The 18061-nt window shown below is 55.3% G+C and overlaps 1 protein-coding gene across 4 annotated transcripts in view; it reads left to right on the top strand.

Moving 5' to 3' along the window:
- The first annotated feature begins 8822 nt into the window (after positions 1-8822).
- Positions 8823-18061, top strand: part of SCUBE1 (signal peptide, CUB domain and EGF like domain containing 1) — a 124195-nt gene continuing 114956 nt past the window's right edge. The window contains exons 1-2 of one of the 4 annotated variants that reach the window (XM_069581731.1): positions 8823-9091; positions 13340-13474. In XM_069581731.1, coding sequence (XP_069437832.1) covers positions 9004-9091; positions 13340-13474 — 223 coding nt within the window. In that variant the 5' untranslated portion in view covers positions 8823-9003. The remainder of the gene's footprint in view (positions 9092-13339; positions 13475-18061) is intronic. The other 3 variants (XM_069581734.1, XM_069581732.1, XM_069581730.1) reach the window with 3 other exon arrangements.

Below are 18061 nucleotides of genomic sequence, written 5' to 3'. Positions count from 1 at the left end.
TTTTGGCAGAGAAGTGCCGTTTACCTCCCACAACAGTGTCCAAGGCCGTCCATCTCCCTACCGCTTCTCCAGCACTGAGTGTTACTAATATTTGTCTTTTTTGCAAGTCTCATTGACCTAGTTGGCCCCTTTGATAGGGGTGAAGTTAGCATTTTTTGTTTTCGTTTGTTTTTCCTTTCTGGAAATACTCTGTCCTTTAGGAATTCCTCCTCTGTAAACTGCCTATTCACATCCTTTGCCCATTGACTCCAGTCCATTATGAATTCATCCCTATGACCACAAGGAGTTTGGGATTGATCCGAGCCCCTTCCCTCCCCACCAATAAGGCATCCCCTTCTTTCCAATAGATCTTGTGTGGTTTAATGTATCCAGAGCCACCTTCTGTCACAACCAATGAACTCTAAGCCAAGCTCCTTTTTCTGCCAAGCTGGCCCTCCCTGAACTTTTCTTTACACGTATTTCTTGACACTTACTCTATCCTGTCTAAAATTTATTTCAGTTTTTATTGAGTATCAGCTGTATGCCAACAACCACGTCAAGAGCTTCACATGCATCATCTCATTTCTCCCTTACTGAGTACTTTATTTATCTATTTGTGTTTGACTGCTCTGGGTCTTTGTTGCTGTGTGCAGGCTCTCTCTAGCTGTGGTCCATGGGCTTCTCATTGCGGTGGCTTCTCTTGTTGTGGAGCACAGGCTCTAGGGCTGGAGGGCTTCAGAAGTTGTGGCTTAGTTGCCCCAGGGCATGTGGATCCTTCCCAGACCAGGGATTGAACCTGCGTTCCCTACATTGTCAGGCGGATTCTCGACCGCTGGGCCACCAGAAGCCCTCACTGAGCACTTATGATGAGAGCTGCTTATACTTATCTTACATGTGGGGAAGCTGAAGTGGAACGTCCTTGAGGACACGCAGCTGCTTACCTAGTTCTGTCCATTCCAGTCTAGAACCAATCCATGTGGTCGCTTGCAGGAGACCTGAAGCAAAGCAAGGAGGAGCAAGGGTGGATTTAAGAGGCAGGGCCCTCTGGGGGGAATTTTGGCTGCTTCCTGCAGAAACCATGAGCCAGGGTCTCCCTCTTTAGCCTGAGCTCTTCCTAAACAGGGTCCACGTCTCTTCCTGTGTTCTTAGTGTCCAGCACAGGAAGTCATTGCTTAGTAAATTTCTCTCTCTTTTTTTTTTTTTTGATTGATCCTGGACCGCAGCAGTGAAAAGGCTGAGTTCTAACTACTGGCTGCTGCTGCTGCTAAGCCGCTTCAGTCGTGTCTGACTCTGTGCAACCCCATAGACAGCAGCCCACCAGGCTCCCCCATCCTTGGGATTCTCCAGGCAAGAACACTAGAGTGGGTTGCCATTGCCAAGGAATTCACTCTTCTGTCTCTTTTGGACAATAGCACAACAACTAAATAACTCCCCTCCTTTTCCCAAGAATTTAGGTGGAGCCAATGCCCTTTACGGGCTTCCCTGATGGCTCACCCATAAAGAAACTGCCTGCAATGCAGGGGGCATGAATTCGATCCCTGGCTTGGGAAGATCCCCTGGAGAAGGAAATGGCAACCCGCTCCAGTATTCTTGCCTGGGACATCCCATGCACGGAGGAGCCTGGTGGGCTACCATCCATGGGGGTCACTAACAACTCAGACATGACTTAGTGACTGAACAACAGTGCAGTCTACAGTCAGGGGTATTTTCTTTTCTTGGACTCAGCCTCTCTGCTTGCAAAACAGGCCATGAGACACGTGATCTCAACCTTTGTCTATGAGGATCAAACTGGATGATGGGTGTGAAGGAGTCTGGTAAAGTCTTGCGCAAACGCCCATTGTCAATATCAGCCTAGCCTGGCTAGTTATCAAAGCACATTGCTGACCCTGGGGCAGGGTGGGAGAACCCAAGCTCCCTGGTCAAGCTCACTGGAACAGTCTCCTTCCCGCCCCCCATAGTCCTGAGAGATAAGGATGTCAGGCAGGAAAACCACAATGGCTCATTGTGAATGGGAGCCGTGACCGGCAGCAGCCAGCCGTGGGTGGCTCTCGGGAGACCTTTATTGTGGTCACACGAGCTCTTCCTCTGTGTTGAGGACAGTCTTGAGTTGAACTAGGCTAGGCCCTAGGACCAGAGAAGGGCCGGCATCTTCCATTCAAATGGCAATCTGGGACTAGACCCTGGAAGATGGGAAAGCTGTGGGTCCCTGGAACATGCGCCCTTGACTTTCTGGATCCTGAGAGACCCACTCTGGGATGTTGCTGACCAGCACCGTCGCCTCCTGATTGCCTATGATTGCTGCCAACAATTAGCCCGAGAGAAAATGTTTGAGGGGATTCCAGGCAGACTTCTCCACTGCTACGCCTGTTTTCAGTGCCTGCCCTGCCAGACCACTTGCTGGACGTTGGAGGGAAGGAAGAAAGCCGGTCACCCCCTCATTCATTCATGGGGTCCCTGCTTGCTACCTAGTATTAAGGGTCTCATCCTGTCTGCAGCCATGAAGCCCTTGTCTGACTTCCTGTTGGCTCTGTCTCCTTGGTGGGCTGTATTGGCTTGGGTTTTTAGAGATGCTCGCCCCTCAAGCAGGTGGCGTCCGTGGGCAGTGTCACTGGGAAGAGTACCAGGTGGTGACCCTAATGGGCAGAGGAGGTTGAGATGGTGGAGGGGGGTCCGTGGCCTTCTCTACTCTCTTTGTCTCTTCTCTATCCCTTCCCATTTCTTTCCTCCACTGTCTCACGGATCCATTCTCTGAGGCCAGCTGTCCGCACCGCAATAGAACCACAGCCACGGGGAGCTCCAACACCCATCCTCACCGCTCTGTGCCCACGTAGGGAAGTAGACACACCTCAACAGCCCCACTCAGAGGACCCCCGGGCAGACATCTGATGGACTTCACTTGGTCACATGTTCTTCTTGTTCAGTCACTCAGTCGTGTCTGACTCTTTGTGACCACATGGACTGCAACACGCCAGGCTTCTCTGTCCTTCACTGCCTCCCGCAGATTGCTCAAACTCATGTCCATTGAGTCGGTGATGCTGTCTAACCGTCTCATCCCGTCACCTCCTTCTCCCTGGACGAACTTTATGGCCGGGGGCATTAAATACAATGAATGGCCCAACCAGAGCCACCTGTTCACTGCTGAAGTCTTGGCTCAAGGTCTGCAAGGGATACTAGGTGACCAGGAAGTCTAACCCACCGGCCCACCCCAACGTCTTAACCTCAGTGAAGGAAAAATCTGCTAGCCAATCGGTTTCAGAACCAGTGCCCATGGCGAGGGCTTCTGCAAGGCCAAGGGCCCTGGGTCACACGTTCTGCAGGCAGGCCCAGCGTGCCCTCAGGGCACAGAGGATGGAGGGGGCCAGGAGAAGGTGGGCGGCTGGATTCACTCCACAGAGTCGCAGGCAGGACAGAGCTCCTGAGCCTTGAGTCTAAGCCCGTCAGACACAGGAATGGGGAAGTTTGTTGGGACAGAAGGGAGCAGAAAAAGCTGTGGCTCAAGGCCTGAGGCAGTGCAGGGCGGAGGGGAGGTGAGGACTTTCCCAGGCAGAGGCCAGGCCCGCCCCCCACAGCGTTTTTTGGTGTTTTGGCGAGGCCGGGTCTTAGCTGTCACACGAAGGCTCTCTAGTTGTGGTACATGGGCTTTAGTTCCCTGACCAGGGATTGAACCCAGGCCCCTTACATTGGGAACGTGGAGTCTTAGCCACCGGACCACCAGGGAAATCCCTCTCCCACGGCCTTGAGTGGACGGTGTCCTGTAGGCAGCAAGGACTGGAGAGGTTAGGTCTGCCTTTGAGCACTGACTCCGCTACTCTGATGGGTGTGGGTGTGAGCATCTGTGGAGTCACGCAGGCAGAAGCTGGTGCCCTTTCATCAAAGCCAGCGGCCCCGGGGGATGGAGAGGAGAAGTGATGTGCCATTCATTGACAGGGCTTGGTGGGTGAGGAGAGAGGAGGGGAGCAGGCCTAGCCAGGAGGAGGTGAGGGCCCAGCTGGCAACTTTGAGGTGCCTAAGGGGGCTCCAGTGGGCCCATCCATGGGGCAGCGGGTCTGGGTTTCGGGTAGAAGTTTCCCCGCTCTGTGACGCTGGGGTGTCTCCAGGTTTCATTGGCAGCTTTCCCTGCGTCTATGGCTTTGCAGCTTGAGTCACTTCCCCGGAGGGAATGGTGTGTGTGTGCCGTATCACCACCCCATCACTTCCTACTTCTACACAACCCCTCCCAGGATCCTAGAGTGACTCGTTGCCATCCTAGATAAGAAAATAAACTGGGAAGGGGGAACTGTTAGATAGATGGGAGAGCATGAAACGGGTTAGTACCTAAAATCAGCCACATGAATTGTGAACTGTTACCATTTGTCTGCTGTGTAAAAACCTCTTTTCTCAATGTGGAAACCAAAAAGTACCACTTTGTGTGTTACAGCCAGGAGCGCCCTAATACCTTTCGAGTGGGTTTTATTATCAGGTCTTCCCAGGTGGTGCTAGTGGTAAAGAATCTGCCTGCCAGTGCAGGAGACATAAGAGACACAGGTTCGATCCCTGGGTAGGGAAGATCCCCCGGAGAAGGAAATGGCAGCCCACTCCAGTATTCCTGCCTGGAAAAAACCATGGAAGAGGAGCCTGGTGGGCTACAGTCCATGAGGTCACAAAGTCGGACACAACTGAAACGGCTTAGCATGCAGGCAGTGACTTGGAGCCTGTCTTCGGAGCTGCACAGAGCTGAGTTCCGATCCCGTGTCTGCCATTAGCTGGCTCTGCGGTCCCCAAGGAAGCGGCCTGGGTCTTTGTTTTTTCAAGTGTAAGATGGGGATGGTGGCAGTTTCTGCCTCTCAGGATAAGTGATGTAACACACAAGAGATCTGAGCACAATGCTAGGAACACAGGGACACTGCTTACATTGTACCTGTTGCTATAATTGGACAGAGACAGCCAGGAGGTCAGAATACCCTGAGTGCTCAATCTGAGGCCAGTGATCTCAGAGGAGTCTGGAACGTGAGCTGGAGATGTTCCCGGCTTCTGGGGGTTGAGACCCTCATTTGACAAATAAGAGCTCGAGCCAAGGAGCCTGGTCCATGGGGCCCCTCATCACCTGCTGCTCAGTCGTGTCCGACTCTTTTGAGACCCCATGGACTGTAGCTTACCAGGCTCGTCTGTCCATGGGATTTTCAGGCATGAGTACTGGATTGGGTTGCCATTTGCTTCTCCAGGGGGATCTTCCCAATCCAAGGATCAAACCTCCATCTCCTGTATTGCAGGCGGGTTCTTTACCACTGAGCCACCAGTTGTGTGAGAGAGAAACCACCATAGTCACCTACCGATTACAGAAAGGATGAGCCTTCAAGGTCTAAAGAAGTATGCAAACACAAAGCAGTATGACTATGAACGTTCATTTTTAATAAGACAGGATGACGAAAGCCTCTAAAGTTATCAAGATCAAGGCTTTCACATCCCTGTAGTGACATTTTCTGCTTAAACTTCATTTTCTCAAAGAACTTTCTGTGGTTAAAGAACAACTGTTAGGAATCAAGAGACTTTTTCAGGAGGAAGTAAAGACAAAAGCAAGGTGTTCTTACATGGAGGGCTGGAGTCAGCAGGCTGGAGTCCGGGTTCTGTCTGGCAGGAAGAGAAGTGCTCAGGTCGGCCTCTCCGCGAGCCTCTGTCACCAGGGGGCGCCAAAGGGCCCCAGAGGACAGCGGTCCTGCTGGCCAGCCCAGCTTCCCTGTGGGCACAGAGGATGGAGGTGACCAGGAGTGTGTGGGCAGCTGGATTCACTCCCCAGGGCCCTGTCAGACAGCCAGTATAAGCTTTATCCATCCCCTGGGGTGATGCAAATCCTCAGTTAAGTGATGTCTGCCTTGTTTCTTGGTCCATTCATTCATTTATCCAACAATCATTCCTTAGGTCCCAGCTGGGAGCTGTGACTCCAGACACAGATCAGCTGTGAGCCCCACTTTCAGGAAACTCCAGGCTGGAGGCGACAAATATGAAACCCAGGGTGAGCTGGACTCTGATGGGAAAGCAGTAGTGCCTATTGGATCCCAGAGGAGGACCTACCCCCTGCTTGGGGGTGGGGGTGAGGCAGAAGAAGAGCCTTGTGAAGATCAAGGGTGATCCTGGCAGAGGGGGGCACACAGGCAAAGACTGAGAGCAGTGAAAGCAGCATGCCTGTGGGGCCCTCTTTGCATTGGTTTGTCAAGGAGAGGACCACTGGGTAGGGCAAAGGGTATGTTGTGAGCCCCACCGAGTGTTCAGTGTTGCTTGGTAGGCAACAGGAGCTGTGGAGTGTTCCCTTCCAACATGACGGTCTCATCCATGTCCGGGCCTCACTTGCCCAGCTCAGTTTCCAGATGCTGTAAGATACCCCTTGTTGGAGTCCAGCCAAACGGGATCTCACCCCACCAGCGGCCCAGGCACCACAGTATCTGTGAGCAGCTGGCTTCTGCGTCACCAACACCCTAGTGCAGCACTTTAGTTTGTGAGATGCTTTGAGAACTCTCACTCCTAGGTCCCCACCTCTTCCTGCTGACCTTGCACATGGTCTTGTCCATCGCAGAAATGTCCTCCTCACACTTGGTGCCCAATCCTAGGTCCTGTGCCCCGGGAGGCCTCTCTGACCACCCCTGTGCCAGAACCAACCACCTCTTTCTCTGCCATGTCCTTGAGTGCATTTGTGGGGGACTTAGGAGTATGTCTCTTCTCCAGCCCTCTGTGCTTCCTGACTCTGCACAGACCATGATCTCGGAAGGAATGACTTTTTCTCTGCACACTTTGGCGGAGCTGGCTGGGGACCGGACTCGGTGTCACTGAGTGAGAGCTGCCTCTGGGTTCTGGACCACAGTCTAACAGGCCACCTGTCTTCATTGCCTCCTTGATCTGGGACAGAGCCCAAGTAAGAACCCCCTGCTACCATCAAGCTTGGGGGGCACCGGGCTAGGGATGAGGGGCTGCTGTTGAAGAAACGCATTAAAGAGCATTGTTTCTAGTCGGTTCAAGCCCCTGAAAGGACCTACCCTCCCACCCCAACCCACCTTTGTTGCTCTGTTATCTAATGCACAAGATATGTCATGCAGAAACCTATGCTCTGAGGGTGTTTCTCCCCCAGAAACCCAAAGCCACACGAGGGCAAAATAAAGCCTGATAACAGGGTCTCCCAAATGGAACCACCAGCCAGCACAACCACAAACGATATGTCCAGTGTGATGGGGGAGAAGGCTAACCCTCTCTGGTCCCCCTGTGTGGGGACCCCTTGCCTCAGCCCCCAAGCTAGTGCCACAGGCTGTCCATGATACGAGGTCAGACAGGGAGCAAAGGTGGCTGCACACCGATTTAACTTCCAGGGCTGTGGAGACTGCCTCCAGAAGGTTGTGGGAGTGTGTGTGCAGTCACCCATTTGTGTGCGAGAGGTTGCGTGTTTAAAGTGTGGGATGTGTGAGGGTGTTGGTGAGGATATATATGAGTGTGAGAGCCTGTATGCCTGAGAGGGTGTGTTGGAGGGTGTACCTGCGTGTGTGGGTGTGTTGGGGGGCAGGGAAGGGAGCCAGTGTGGAGAGGAAACTTGGGTGTGTACTGGCACAAGCAGAGTGAGCAAAAAGAGGGAAGTCTTGTCTTTTAGTCAGACCTGGAGAGCAGGAGAGGAAAAAAGAAGCTCTTATTGGTGGTTGTCAAGGAGATGGGCCTTGGGGTTTGCTGAACTTTCTTGCCTTCAAGCGTCCTGCCTGGGGCTGAGAAGGGCCATTTATTTCCAACTTCGCCCGCTGGGTGGGGGGTCTTGGATCCAGGTCTCAATGGAGTCAGGTGTAGACCCCAGGCCCCACCGGAGCAACTCTTGGGTGGAATGACCTGACTGCTTGGTCTTCCCACCCCCAGCCCATCATCCCGCGGGACCTCGCATTCTGGAGGTGGGGGGCTCATCAAACTTTGCTGTGTAAGAGGTCAGCCTCGAGACAAGCTGCGGCAGCCAAGACTGACCGCTGGGCAGACACAGAATCTTCGCCACGCCCCCTTGCAGACATGGATGCCACAGTTGTCCTAGGACAAGCGCATTTATAGGCCATTGTCCTTTGGGGAGGGGAAAAAGTTGATTTGTTTTGAACGTAAATGTGAAAACGATCTTCAAAATGTTTCCTGGCTGTCTTCTTTGAGGCTGCCTTGCCAGTGCTGGGCGCACAGTGAAAGCGAAGTCGGTCAGTCGTGTGGGACTCTTTGTGACCCCACGGACTGTTAGCTTACTAGGTTCCTCTGTCCATTGGATTCTCCAGGCAAGAATACTGGAGTGGGTTCCATTTCCTCCTCCAGGGGAATCTTCCTGACCCAGGGATCGAACCCCGGTCTCCCGCATGGTAGGCAGACTCTTTTACCGTCGGAGCTACCAGGGAAGTCGCACACAGTAGGTGCTCAATAAACACTTAGGGAATGGATGAAAGGGCAATTCTGCTTCGAGCGGTCTGCGTTTCTTCGATACAAATGGATGCCTCCGGGGCCTTTCTCAACCTCCAGGGCCGGTGGGCAGGCTCCCCTCCCCTCCCCAGAGTGTGTGTGTGTGTGTGTTTGCGCGCGCGCGCGCGTGTTGGTAAATGGGTGCTGCCCCCTAAGGAGCGGCCACCTTCGACGGACATGGCGGGACCCAGGAGCCGGGGGCAGAGGGAGGGAGCAGCCTCAGAGGCGGCTCCGGCCCGGCCTAGACCTTGCGCCCGGCGGCCCGGCGATCTGGGCCCCTACCCCCCACCTGCCGCCGGCCGGGAGAGGAGGGGGGCTCCCCCGGACTCCCGCCCCTCCCCCCAGGCCGGCGGCCGGCGCCCATTGGGCGGTGGCGCGTGGAGCCCCGCCCCCGGCGGCAGCGGGCCAATGAGCGCGAGGCTGTCACCTCGTCAGTCGCGCCGGCTCGGAGGCCGGGAGCCGGAGCGCTGGCCGCGGAGCCTGCAGCTGGGAGCGCTCGGCGAGCCGCCGGTCGGTGGGGGTCCCCGCGCCCCGCACGCCCCGCACGCCCGGCCCGGCCCGGCTCGACCCGGCCCGGCCCGGCCCGCAGTGAGCATGGGCGCGGCGGCCGTGCGCTGGCACTTGTGTGTGCTGCTCGCCCTGGGCGCGTGCGGGCGGCTGGCGGTGGGCAGCGGGCTCCCAGGTAAGCCCCGACCCGGTGGGCGGCGGGGTCCCGGGCGGGCCCCTAGCCACGCGCCGTCTGGAGGGCTGCAGCCCCGCCCTGATTCTGCAAAGTAACTTCTGGGGCCGGCCGCGGAGCGCCCCCTCCGCGCTGCCCGGACCGGCCTGGGGGCTCCCAGAGCGCAGCGGGGCCGGAGCAGGGAGGAGGGTGGCCGAGGCCCCGGGGGAGCTGGGGCGGGGGGTGGCGTGTGAAGCCGGGAGGAAGAAAGAAAGCACGACGGCCCGCCGAGGGGCTCCTCCGCCTGCCGAGGGGCTCCTCCGCCTGCCCCGGCGCACCGCCCAAGGGCGGGAGGGAGTGGGGACCCCCCCCAAGCCGGACGGGAGCTCCCCCCTTCCCAGAGAAGAAGGGAGGCTGGGAGGGGAGACCCCCGAGGAGGTGAGCAAGGGAAAGAGGACCGACCCCGAGAGAAAGAGAAGGAGGATGTGGGAAACGGAGAGACAGACGGACAGAGACGGAGGTACACAAAAGGACGCAGGGAACAAAATCCCGGAGAAGGACGGACTGGAAGAGTAGAGACCAGAAAGACCGAAGCGGGCAAGGAAGAAACCCAAGGGAGTAGGCAGGAGGCAGATGAGCATCTGGAAGGAAAAAGATCAAAAGAGGGAGATGTGAAGGCGGGCGGGAGGAAGGGATGGGAAGAGAGGGAAAGAGAGGTGCGGCCAGGGGGGGCCCGAGAAAGGGGGAAGGGCGGGGGACGGGGGAGGGAGCCAGCCAGACCCAGGGAAGGAGGGAAGGATGAGATGGCTGGAAGGCGGTGGACAGATGGACAGACAGGAGGGGGAGGACTGAAGAACAGACACGGAGTAAAGGAAATGCTTGGAGCCAGAGGGTGGGGAGATGGAACACCCTGAGGGGGTCCACCAGAGACAGGCAGGAGACTCTGGCGGTTGGGGATGGGTAGGTGGCCAGGCAGCAGAGGTGAGGTCCGGGTTCCCCACAGATTTCAAGGGACCTGGGCACACCTCCCCTTCCCTCCTGCTCTCTCGGGTGTCTTCCACAAAGCTGAAGACACATTCTCCCCTCCCACCTCTGACCCTGTCCCTCAGAGGAGCTGCCCTTCTTTTGGTCCTCAGAGAGGAGAGACCCTGCCGCGCTCTGCCCGACTGCCCTGAGGTCCCCTGGCTGCGCCCGCTGCCGGGCTCCCTCAGGTCTGTGTCTGGCGGCAGGAAGTCTATTCCTGGGAGTTAACCCCAGAGTGAGGATGCCGGGCCTTTGAAACTATTCCACAATCGAAGCGGAGCTGTTTTCTCCCCCGATGGCCCCAAGCGAAACTGCCCCAAGGGCCCGCTGCCACATCCCCACGTGTCTGTGGGTATCTCTCCTGGTCTCTGAGTTCCTTCAGCCCCGTTGGCTTGCTCCTGTATGTGCTTGTCTTCCTCTCTCTGTCTGTCCGCTTTATCTGTCCTTACCCCCCATCCAAGCAAGCGTTGTGCTGCTCTGAGACAACTCATGTCAGAGCAAGCACCTGTGATGGGAGGGGAGGGCTGGGCTGGGCTGTCCAGGCCAGGACTGGGGCCAGGGAAATTGCAGGAACCCCTGGCCTGTGTGTCCTCTCCCTCTCTCCTCCAACTTCTCTGCCCTCTCCCCAGCCCCCACCTAAAGACGTTTAAAAAGCATGTTGGGAGACTTCCCTGGCAATCCAGTAAAGGCTCTGCACTGCCAATGCTGGGGATTGAGTTCAATCCCTGATCCCTCTTGAGGGAACTAATATCCCACACGCTACAGGGCACGACACCCCCAAATAAAGGGTTTTTTGGTAAAAAAAAAAAACTGCAATTAAAAAAAATGTGTTGGGAGGTGCCCCTACTGCCCCTTGGCTAACATCCATCCATTTTCATCCCACGAGGACACCTGCCTAGGTGTGAGATTGGAGGCATGGGGACCCGAGAGCCCCAGGCGGTTTGACCCCTGAGAAGTGGGAAGAGCTGTAAGTGTGGTCCATTGCCCCATCTGGCCGTGTCTTAGAAGTGGTCCTGGTCTCTCCCCTGGAACGTGCGGATCTCTAGTCTCTGGCTTCCTGTCCTTGAGGCTATGCCACCCCTCTCGGGGCTCCCACTGTGGTCACTTCTCCAGAAGGGGATGGTCCACTGGCCTGATGTTCCTCCTGGCCCCTGGCCATCTGATGACTGGCTTTGCTCTACGCTGACTGCCTCCTGGCCCCTGATCCACCATCCTTAGGGCAGCTGTAGAGGGTGGGCTGCTGACCTGAGCAGATACAACCACTCTGAGAAAGGACGCCACCTGCTCTGTGTGTGTGTGTGTGTGTGTGTGTGTGTGTGTAGGGAGGTACTTCTGTTGTACTTCTTTTTGATGCCTCCCTTTAGGGGCTGGCTGGAGCCTTGGGGAGGAACAGCCCTGGAGGGGAGTGGTTCTCTTAGAGAGAACTCCCCATGCAGATTTAGAACCCAGAGGCCAGCCAGAGCAGTAATTCAGAGTGGACATTCTTGAGGGCCAGATGGGCTAGGGTGAAGCAGAGGCATGAAGAGAGGAGGGCATTCCAGGAGTTCCCCAGGCTTGCCCCTGGGTGATGGCCCTCGCCGTAGCTACTGAGAGTTCCTTATGCTCCCCTCTGGGTCCTTCTGTCTGTCTGTCGTCCATCTGTACTCTATTCATAGCAGGCTGAAGGAACATGTCATGTGGAAAGGTCCTGGACCTGCTGATCCTGAGTCAGAGTCCAGTCTCTGCTCCTAATGAGCTCCTGACCGTCAGCAGGCTTCTCTGGGCCTCAGTTTCCTCATTTGTAACCTGAGGAGTGAACCTAGATTATAGCTAAGGTTCTTCTGGCTGCATTATCCTGTGCTCTGAGGGTCTTCCTGCTGCCTGAGCTATGTGTGTGTGAGAGAGAGGGAGAGAGAGAAGTGTATATACAGATGCACACAATCTATTTTACATTATTTGCTCAACAGCGATTCCAGACTGATAGTGTATATGGAGGGAAGGTGGTAGAGAGTGACAGGAACCCTCATAACCTAAACTTAACTTGAGTTTGGAAGTCAGAGTATGAGAACCAGGTTCAAACCTAGATTTCCGAGGTGGAGAAGAGAGAGGACAGGGAGACTGGATACATCCGTGAGCCAGGTTAGCCCAACTGACAGAATGGGCCCACCACTGGGACTCTCTAGTCTGGTGGCATGGAGGCCAGGGGAAGAATCCTTCAGGGACTTCCCTGGCGATCCAGTGGCCAAGACTCTGGCCTCCCAACGCAGGGGGCCCAGGTTTGATCCCTGTCAGGGAATTAGATCCCACATGCCTCAACTAATGGAGAAGGAAATGGCAACCCACTCCAGTACTCTTGCCTGGAAAATTCCATGGACAGAGGAGCCTTGTAGGCTACAGTTCATGAAGTTGCAAGGAGTTGGACATGACTGAGCAACTTCACTTCTGCCTCGACTAAAGATCCCACATGCTAAATGAAGATCAAAGATCCCGTGTGCCACCACTAAGACCCGGCACCGCCAAATAATTTTTTTTTTTTTTTTTTTTTAGAAAAGAATCCTTTATTTCCACATCCTAGGGGCTGGGTGGGGCCCGTGTTTCAGATCTGCCATGTGGGCCTGCTGGCTTAGCCCCCATTCACTGCGCCACGCTAGCCTCTGTTTCCCCATCTTCGACCCAAATGGGATGGATTTAAATTCCTCTGAGGACCCTTCTGGCTCTAAATTCTAGAATAGGAGGGTGGAGGAGGGTTAGAGAGATGCTTGTGGGGAGAGCAAGACATGCAGAGAGAGACGCTTTTCCTCTCTGTGTTCCTAAAGTGAAAAGTGAACATTGCTCAATCATGTCGAACTCTGTGACCCCATAGACTTCTCCAGACCAGAATACTGGAGTGGGGAGACTTTCCCTTCTGCAGGGGATCTTCCCAACCCAGGGATCGAACCCAGGTCTCCTGCATTGCAGGTGGATTCTTTAACCAACTGAGCCACCAGGGAAGTCCTATGTTCCTAAGCCTCCGCTTTCTCAGCTTTGTAATGGGAACGATAACTCTACCTAATGGAATCATTGTGAAAATAAACAAGACTGGCACCTGGCGCAGAGCAGCCGCCCCAAAGATGCTACCAGGCACCACCTGTCACACCGGGTGGTCATGTGACAGCTCTTCCTGTTAACTACCCCAGGCACCATGGTGGGGCAGGAGGCAAAAGGAACTCCCTGCCCCACACTGGCTGCCCACGTCCCGGCCACACCTCACCCATTGTTCTCCTATCCCAGCAGGGGCCGTCGATGTGGACGAGTGCTCGGAGGGCACGGACGACTGCCACATTGATGCCATCTGCCAGAACACGCCCAACTCCTACAAATGCCTCTGCAAGCCAGGCTACAAGGGGGAAGGCCGGCAGTGTGAAGGTGAGCCCGGCCCAGCCCTCAGGCCAGACCCTCAGCCCCCACGGCCCTTGGGGGTGGCCTCGGTCAGCCCTGGCAGGGAGGCTGCAGGCTGCCCCAGAACCTGGGCTGCTTCCTTTGGAGGTCAAGGAGTATTTAAGTCTCCCTGAGTTTGAAACTTTGGGGTTTCAATTTAATAAGAAATTGAGGTGGAGCACTGGATGGTATATTTGTCCATCTGTCCCTGACCGGATATATATGGGGTAGAGCCCTGGGGTGACCCCCACGGTGGTGGTGGTTGTTGTTCAGTTGCCACGCCGTGTCAGACTCTTCGAGACCCTGTGGACTGCAGCACGCCAGGCCTCTGCTGATCCCTCACCATCTCCTGGAGTTTGCTCAATTCACGTCCATTGAGTCGGTGATACCGTCCAACCATCTCATCCTCTGTCACCCCGGAGGGAATGGCAAACCACTCCAGTATGCTAGCTGTGAGAACCCCATGAACTGTATAGAAAGACCCCAAGCTCCCTAGTTTCAAATCCAAAGCTACCTGAATATCCTGTGTAGCTTCCACAAGGGAACTTCACAGGAGCAGCCACAGCAGCTGTGGGGCTGGCTCAGGTCTCTTGTGTCGATGATACGGGCGTGGGCAGAGACTGGTGCTACCTGTCTGTCTATCCAGCCTTCCTTCGCTGCACCTGGGATGCTGGTTTGAGCGTATGGGCCTAGAAACCGCCTCCCTGGCAGCCTGAAAGTCAGAGGCAAGAGCACTCTTGGCTGTCTTTGGAGGGGACTTCCCAAGCCAGACAGAGCCTTTGGGAGCATTTGTCCAGGAGGGTCTGTGTGGTCATTCTGCCTCCGTGGGTCTGGCACTGGACCTAGCATCAGGGGGCCAGAGACAGCTCTCTTCCAAGATTGATGTGCAACTCTGGTTGAGAATCAGGATCCAAGGCTTCCCTGTCTGTCCCCACTTCACAGATGAGGAAAACTGAGGCTCTGATTGGAGAAATCACTTCTGCAAAGTGCCCCCCCCAACCCTGTTTCACAAGGGCACGGCTGGGACTCATACCCAAGCCCCTTAATTCCTGCCCAAAGCTCTCTGTCATCTCATTGCCTTCTCCCCGAGCCCTGCCAGCTTCCATTTTCAAAGTGTGAGACTTGTGTCAGGTAAGCAAGGTGGGTGCCTGCCCCTAGGTTTTTATAGGAGCTAGGTTTTGTAAGAAATATGGCTGTGCCTCCTCAGGACGCTGGTATTGTTGATCCATCTCATTTGTTGGGCATCTACTTAAGGCTGAGTGCCAGATAGATGACCCTGTCCTGGATCGTGCCTGGTTTGGCCACAGCCCTAGCCTTGCTTGAGGCCCAGAAGCCAGAGCAGGGAGCTGGCGCCTATCCACAGACCTCTGGAAGGAGGCCAGGCTGGAGGCAGATAGCGCAGGCCGGCTGCTGTTAGGCCTGGACAGGAGCTTGGTGGTTCCGGCTGGCGCACGTGAGACGCTGTTTTCTTCTTATCTTGTGCTCTGCCCTCTGGCCGGGGGTTCCCAAGGTGACCCCCGTCTCCACCAGTGGAAGCCGCTGACCCAGCCTGTTCCTCCTCCAGCCCAGCTCCTGAGGGGCCCCCCCCCGCCCCCCGCTGTCCCTTGCCCAGGACGCCCACGTTTTGTGTCCTACCTGTTGCCCGGAAGTCCTGCAGAGTCCAGCTTAGCTTCACACTCTGCTCAAGTGGAACCCCCCAGGGTGGGGGTCACGGTCACTGGCTCTGGGGGCCTGATGGCCCCAGTATGAGGATGAAAAAGAACAAAGCTGTGAGTGTGCTTCAGTCTCTCCAGCCTGCTCTGGCCTCTGGCCTCATCTGAAGCGCGGATGCCCTTGTGCCCTGGCCACACATACACACACCAGGCCAGTCGTGTTTCTGAGACCCAGCTCAGATGTTTCCCCTTCATGGAGCTTCTTTCCCTCCTTTTATGCCCTGGCTAAATCCTAATCTGTCTTCAGGCCTCCTGAAGACTGAATGAGATCATCAGCTGTCCCCAGCCTTTCTGGCCCCAGGGCCCGGTTTCACGGAAGACAGCTTTTCCATGGACCGGGGAGGGATGGTTTCGGGATGATCCAAACACGTTGCACTTATTGTGCACTTTGCTTCTATCATTATTACATCACCTGCAGTCATCAGGCATTTGATCCCGGAGGTTGGAGACCCCTAGTGTAGGGGCCAGAGCCCTGGCAACCTCAGTGTCTGGTTGACAGTGGGCACTCAGCATACAGTAGGTACTCAGGACACAGGGGGTAGTACTGTTACCCGTGTTGTTGTCATCACTGTCATCTGCTCCCATCGTCATCATCAGAGCTCTGTCAGGTACCATCTGCTGGTTTCCATGGTGTAAATGGGGGCTTCCCAGGTGGCGCTAGTGGTAAAGAACCCGCCTGCCAAAGCAGGAGACATAGAGACACAGATTCGATCCCTGAGTCAGGAAGAGCCCTTGGAGGAGGAAATGGTAACCCGCTCCAGTAATCTTGCCTGGGTTAAGATTAATCCCATGGACGGAGGAGCCTCAAGGGCTACAGTCCGTGGGGTCCCAAAGGTCCCATTTTTCATGCCCAGAATAATTTTGGGTGCACTAAACCTCAGGCGTGGCAGACAGTTTGCTGCCTCTTTCTCCTGTAGCAGACATCAATCAAACCTGCTTTCCCTCCCTGGGCCCCTTTATCTGCGGGTCCTGAGCTGATGTGGGGTGTGCAGAGGCTGACGCTGGAGTTTGGGAAGAAATGAGTTCCCTTGTCCTAGACATCTGAAAGATTTTGCTGTTTACTGTGGTAAACAGAGAGGACAGGGTCTTAGCAAGCCCAGAGAAGGCGCCTTCCACAGCCTTCCTCACTCTTCACAGGAAGAGGTCAGCCTGTGACTGCTCTCTGCCTCCCCAAGTGGGTCTGACTGAACCCCGTAACTGTGTTGCCTTGAAACGCCTGCTGCCGGAGGAAAACCTTTTAGCAAACTCGGTGCCTGAAGCAACCAGACCCGGGGCCGGCTTCTCACTGCGCATTCAAGGCCATCTTGCCATGTGGTCACGTGCACGTGTGATGATGGTGATGTGTGTGTCCAGGAAGCAGCCTGGAGTCACATGTGGTCAGCTAACTGCCGGCAAGTGGCTTGCTGTAGGCAGACTGAGGGGTCTCAGACAGCTGGGAAAGACCCTGAGCAAGGCTGAGGATAAACCAGTGTTTGCTCGATGGTTCTCATCTTGACAGTGTCTGAAGTCACTCGAGGTGAGTTCACGGACATGCAGAGTTGGAATGAGCTTTAAAGGGCCTCTAAGGCAGCCCCCGAGTTTTGTAGATGAGTGCCCCTCTTTGTTGCCTGTGCCAGCCCCACACAACCTCTGTTTAGCCCACTTCACGCTGGCTTAATGGTTCCCAGGTCTCCTCCTGAAATGTGGGCTCCTCAGGGTCAGGGTCTGTTACCTTTCAGCTCTGATGCCTAGAACCCAACACCAGGCCTGGCACAGGGATTGGGAGACATCTGTTGGGTGAATTGGTGGATAGATGAGTTGCAGCGGTCGCCTCCTCCAGGAAGCCTTCCCAGCTGCCCCAAACAGGTCAGCTGTCACCAATGAGCATCACTCCTTTGGAGTTCCTGTCACACTGGGTTGCCATGACCTGTGTGACTTCATTTAGGCTTGGGCCTAGAGCTGGCACTGGTGGATGAGGTGAGTGACTATTGTCCATGTCTGAGGGGGATCAAGAAAGGTTTCCTAGAGCCTCCCACACTTTGAAGGTTTTATGGATGAAGAAGCCAAGTCTGGAAAGGGGCGAGGTCTAGTCCACAGATGTCTGATGGGACCAGTGGCAGAATTAGGTTGAGGAAATTGGGCCCAGGAAGGTTAGTCTCTCACCAGGTCACCCAGCTGAGGGACAGAAGGGCCTAGACTATGATCCCGGTCAGCCATGAGGTCCCAGCAGTGGCCTGGGCCCCCAACAGCCTTAGCTATGGAGTGTTAGGGGGGCTGCAGAGACCTTTTAATACCTCCCCTTGCCTCCGTCAGCTCTTCTGAGCCAGGCCTCATGAGCCTGGACCACTGGAGATACTCCTCAGCTAACTAACCACTTTGAATCCAGTCATTCTCTGCATCTTTTTCTCCCTAACCTCCCCCCAGCATCACTGTCCTTTTATAGTTCCTCCAGTTTACCAGCTCCTTCCTACTCCAGGGCCTTTGCACATTCTGTTTCCCCATCCTTCTTCATTTAGCTGAGCTGCTGCATTCCCCGGCCCCTCACTGGGCACCCTGTGCATGGACCTTCAGGGAGCTGCCAGGGCCAGCCCTGCGCTGGCCTCCTGGTCTGAATTAGTCGGACCTGTTTGTACTCTTTCTGTCAAGGGGGCAGGCTGGGGGTGAGGAGGGGGCATTTCAGTCCCTTTAAATGCTTCAGCTCATTTAACCTTAATTGCTTTGTTTTCATAGACATGTGCTAAGGAAAAGGACCAAATTATAGCTTGAATTGGGTCTTGCTAATCTTAATGAAAAGCTCTCGTTTATAATCAGGACCAGGTCCCAAACATGGAGCAAACCACCCTCAAATGGCTTGTTTAAATAACTGAGACCCTCCTGATAATCA

This window comes from Ovis canadensis, chromosome 3 (genome assembly GCF_042477335.2).
Source record: "Ovis canadensis isolate MfBH-ARS-UI-01 breed Bighorn chromosome 3, ARS-UI_OviCan_v2, whole genome shotgun sequence".
NCBI lineage: Eukaryota > Metazoa > Chordata > Mammalia > Artiodactyla > Bovidae > Ovis > Ovis canadensis.
The sequence above is the reverse complement of the archived record's forward strand: the minus strand, read 5'-3'. Positions and strand labels throughout refer to the sequence as shown.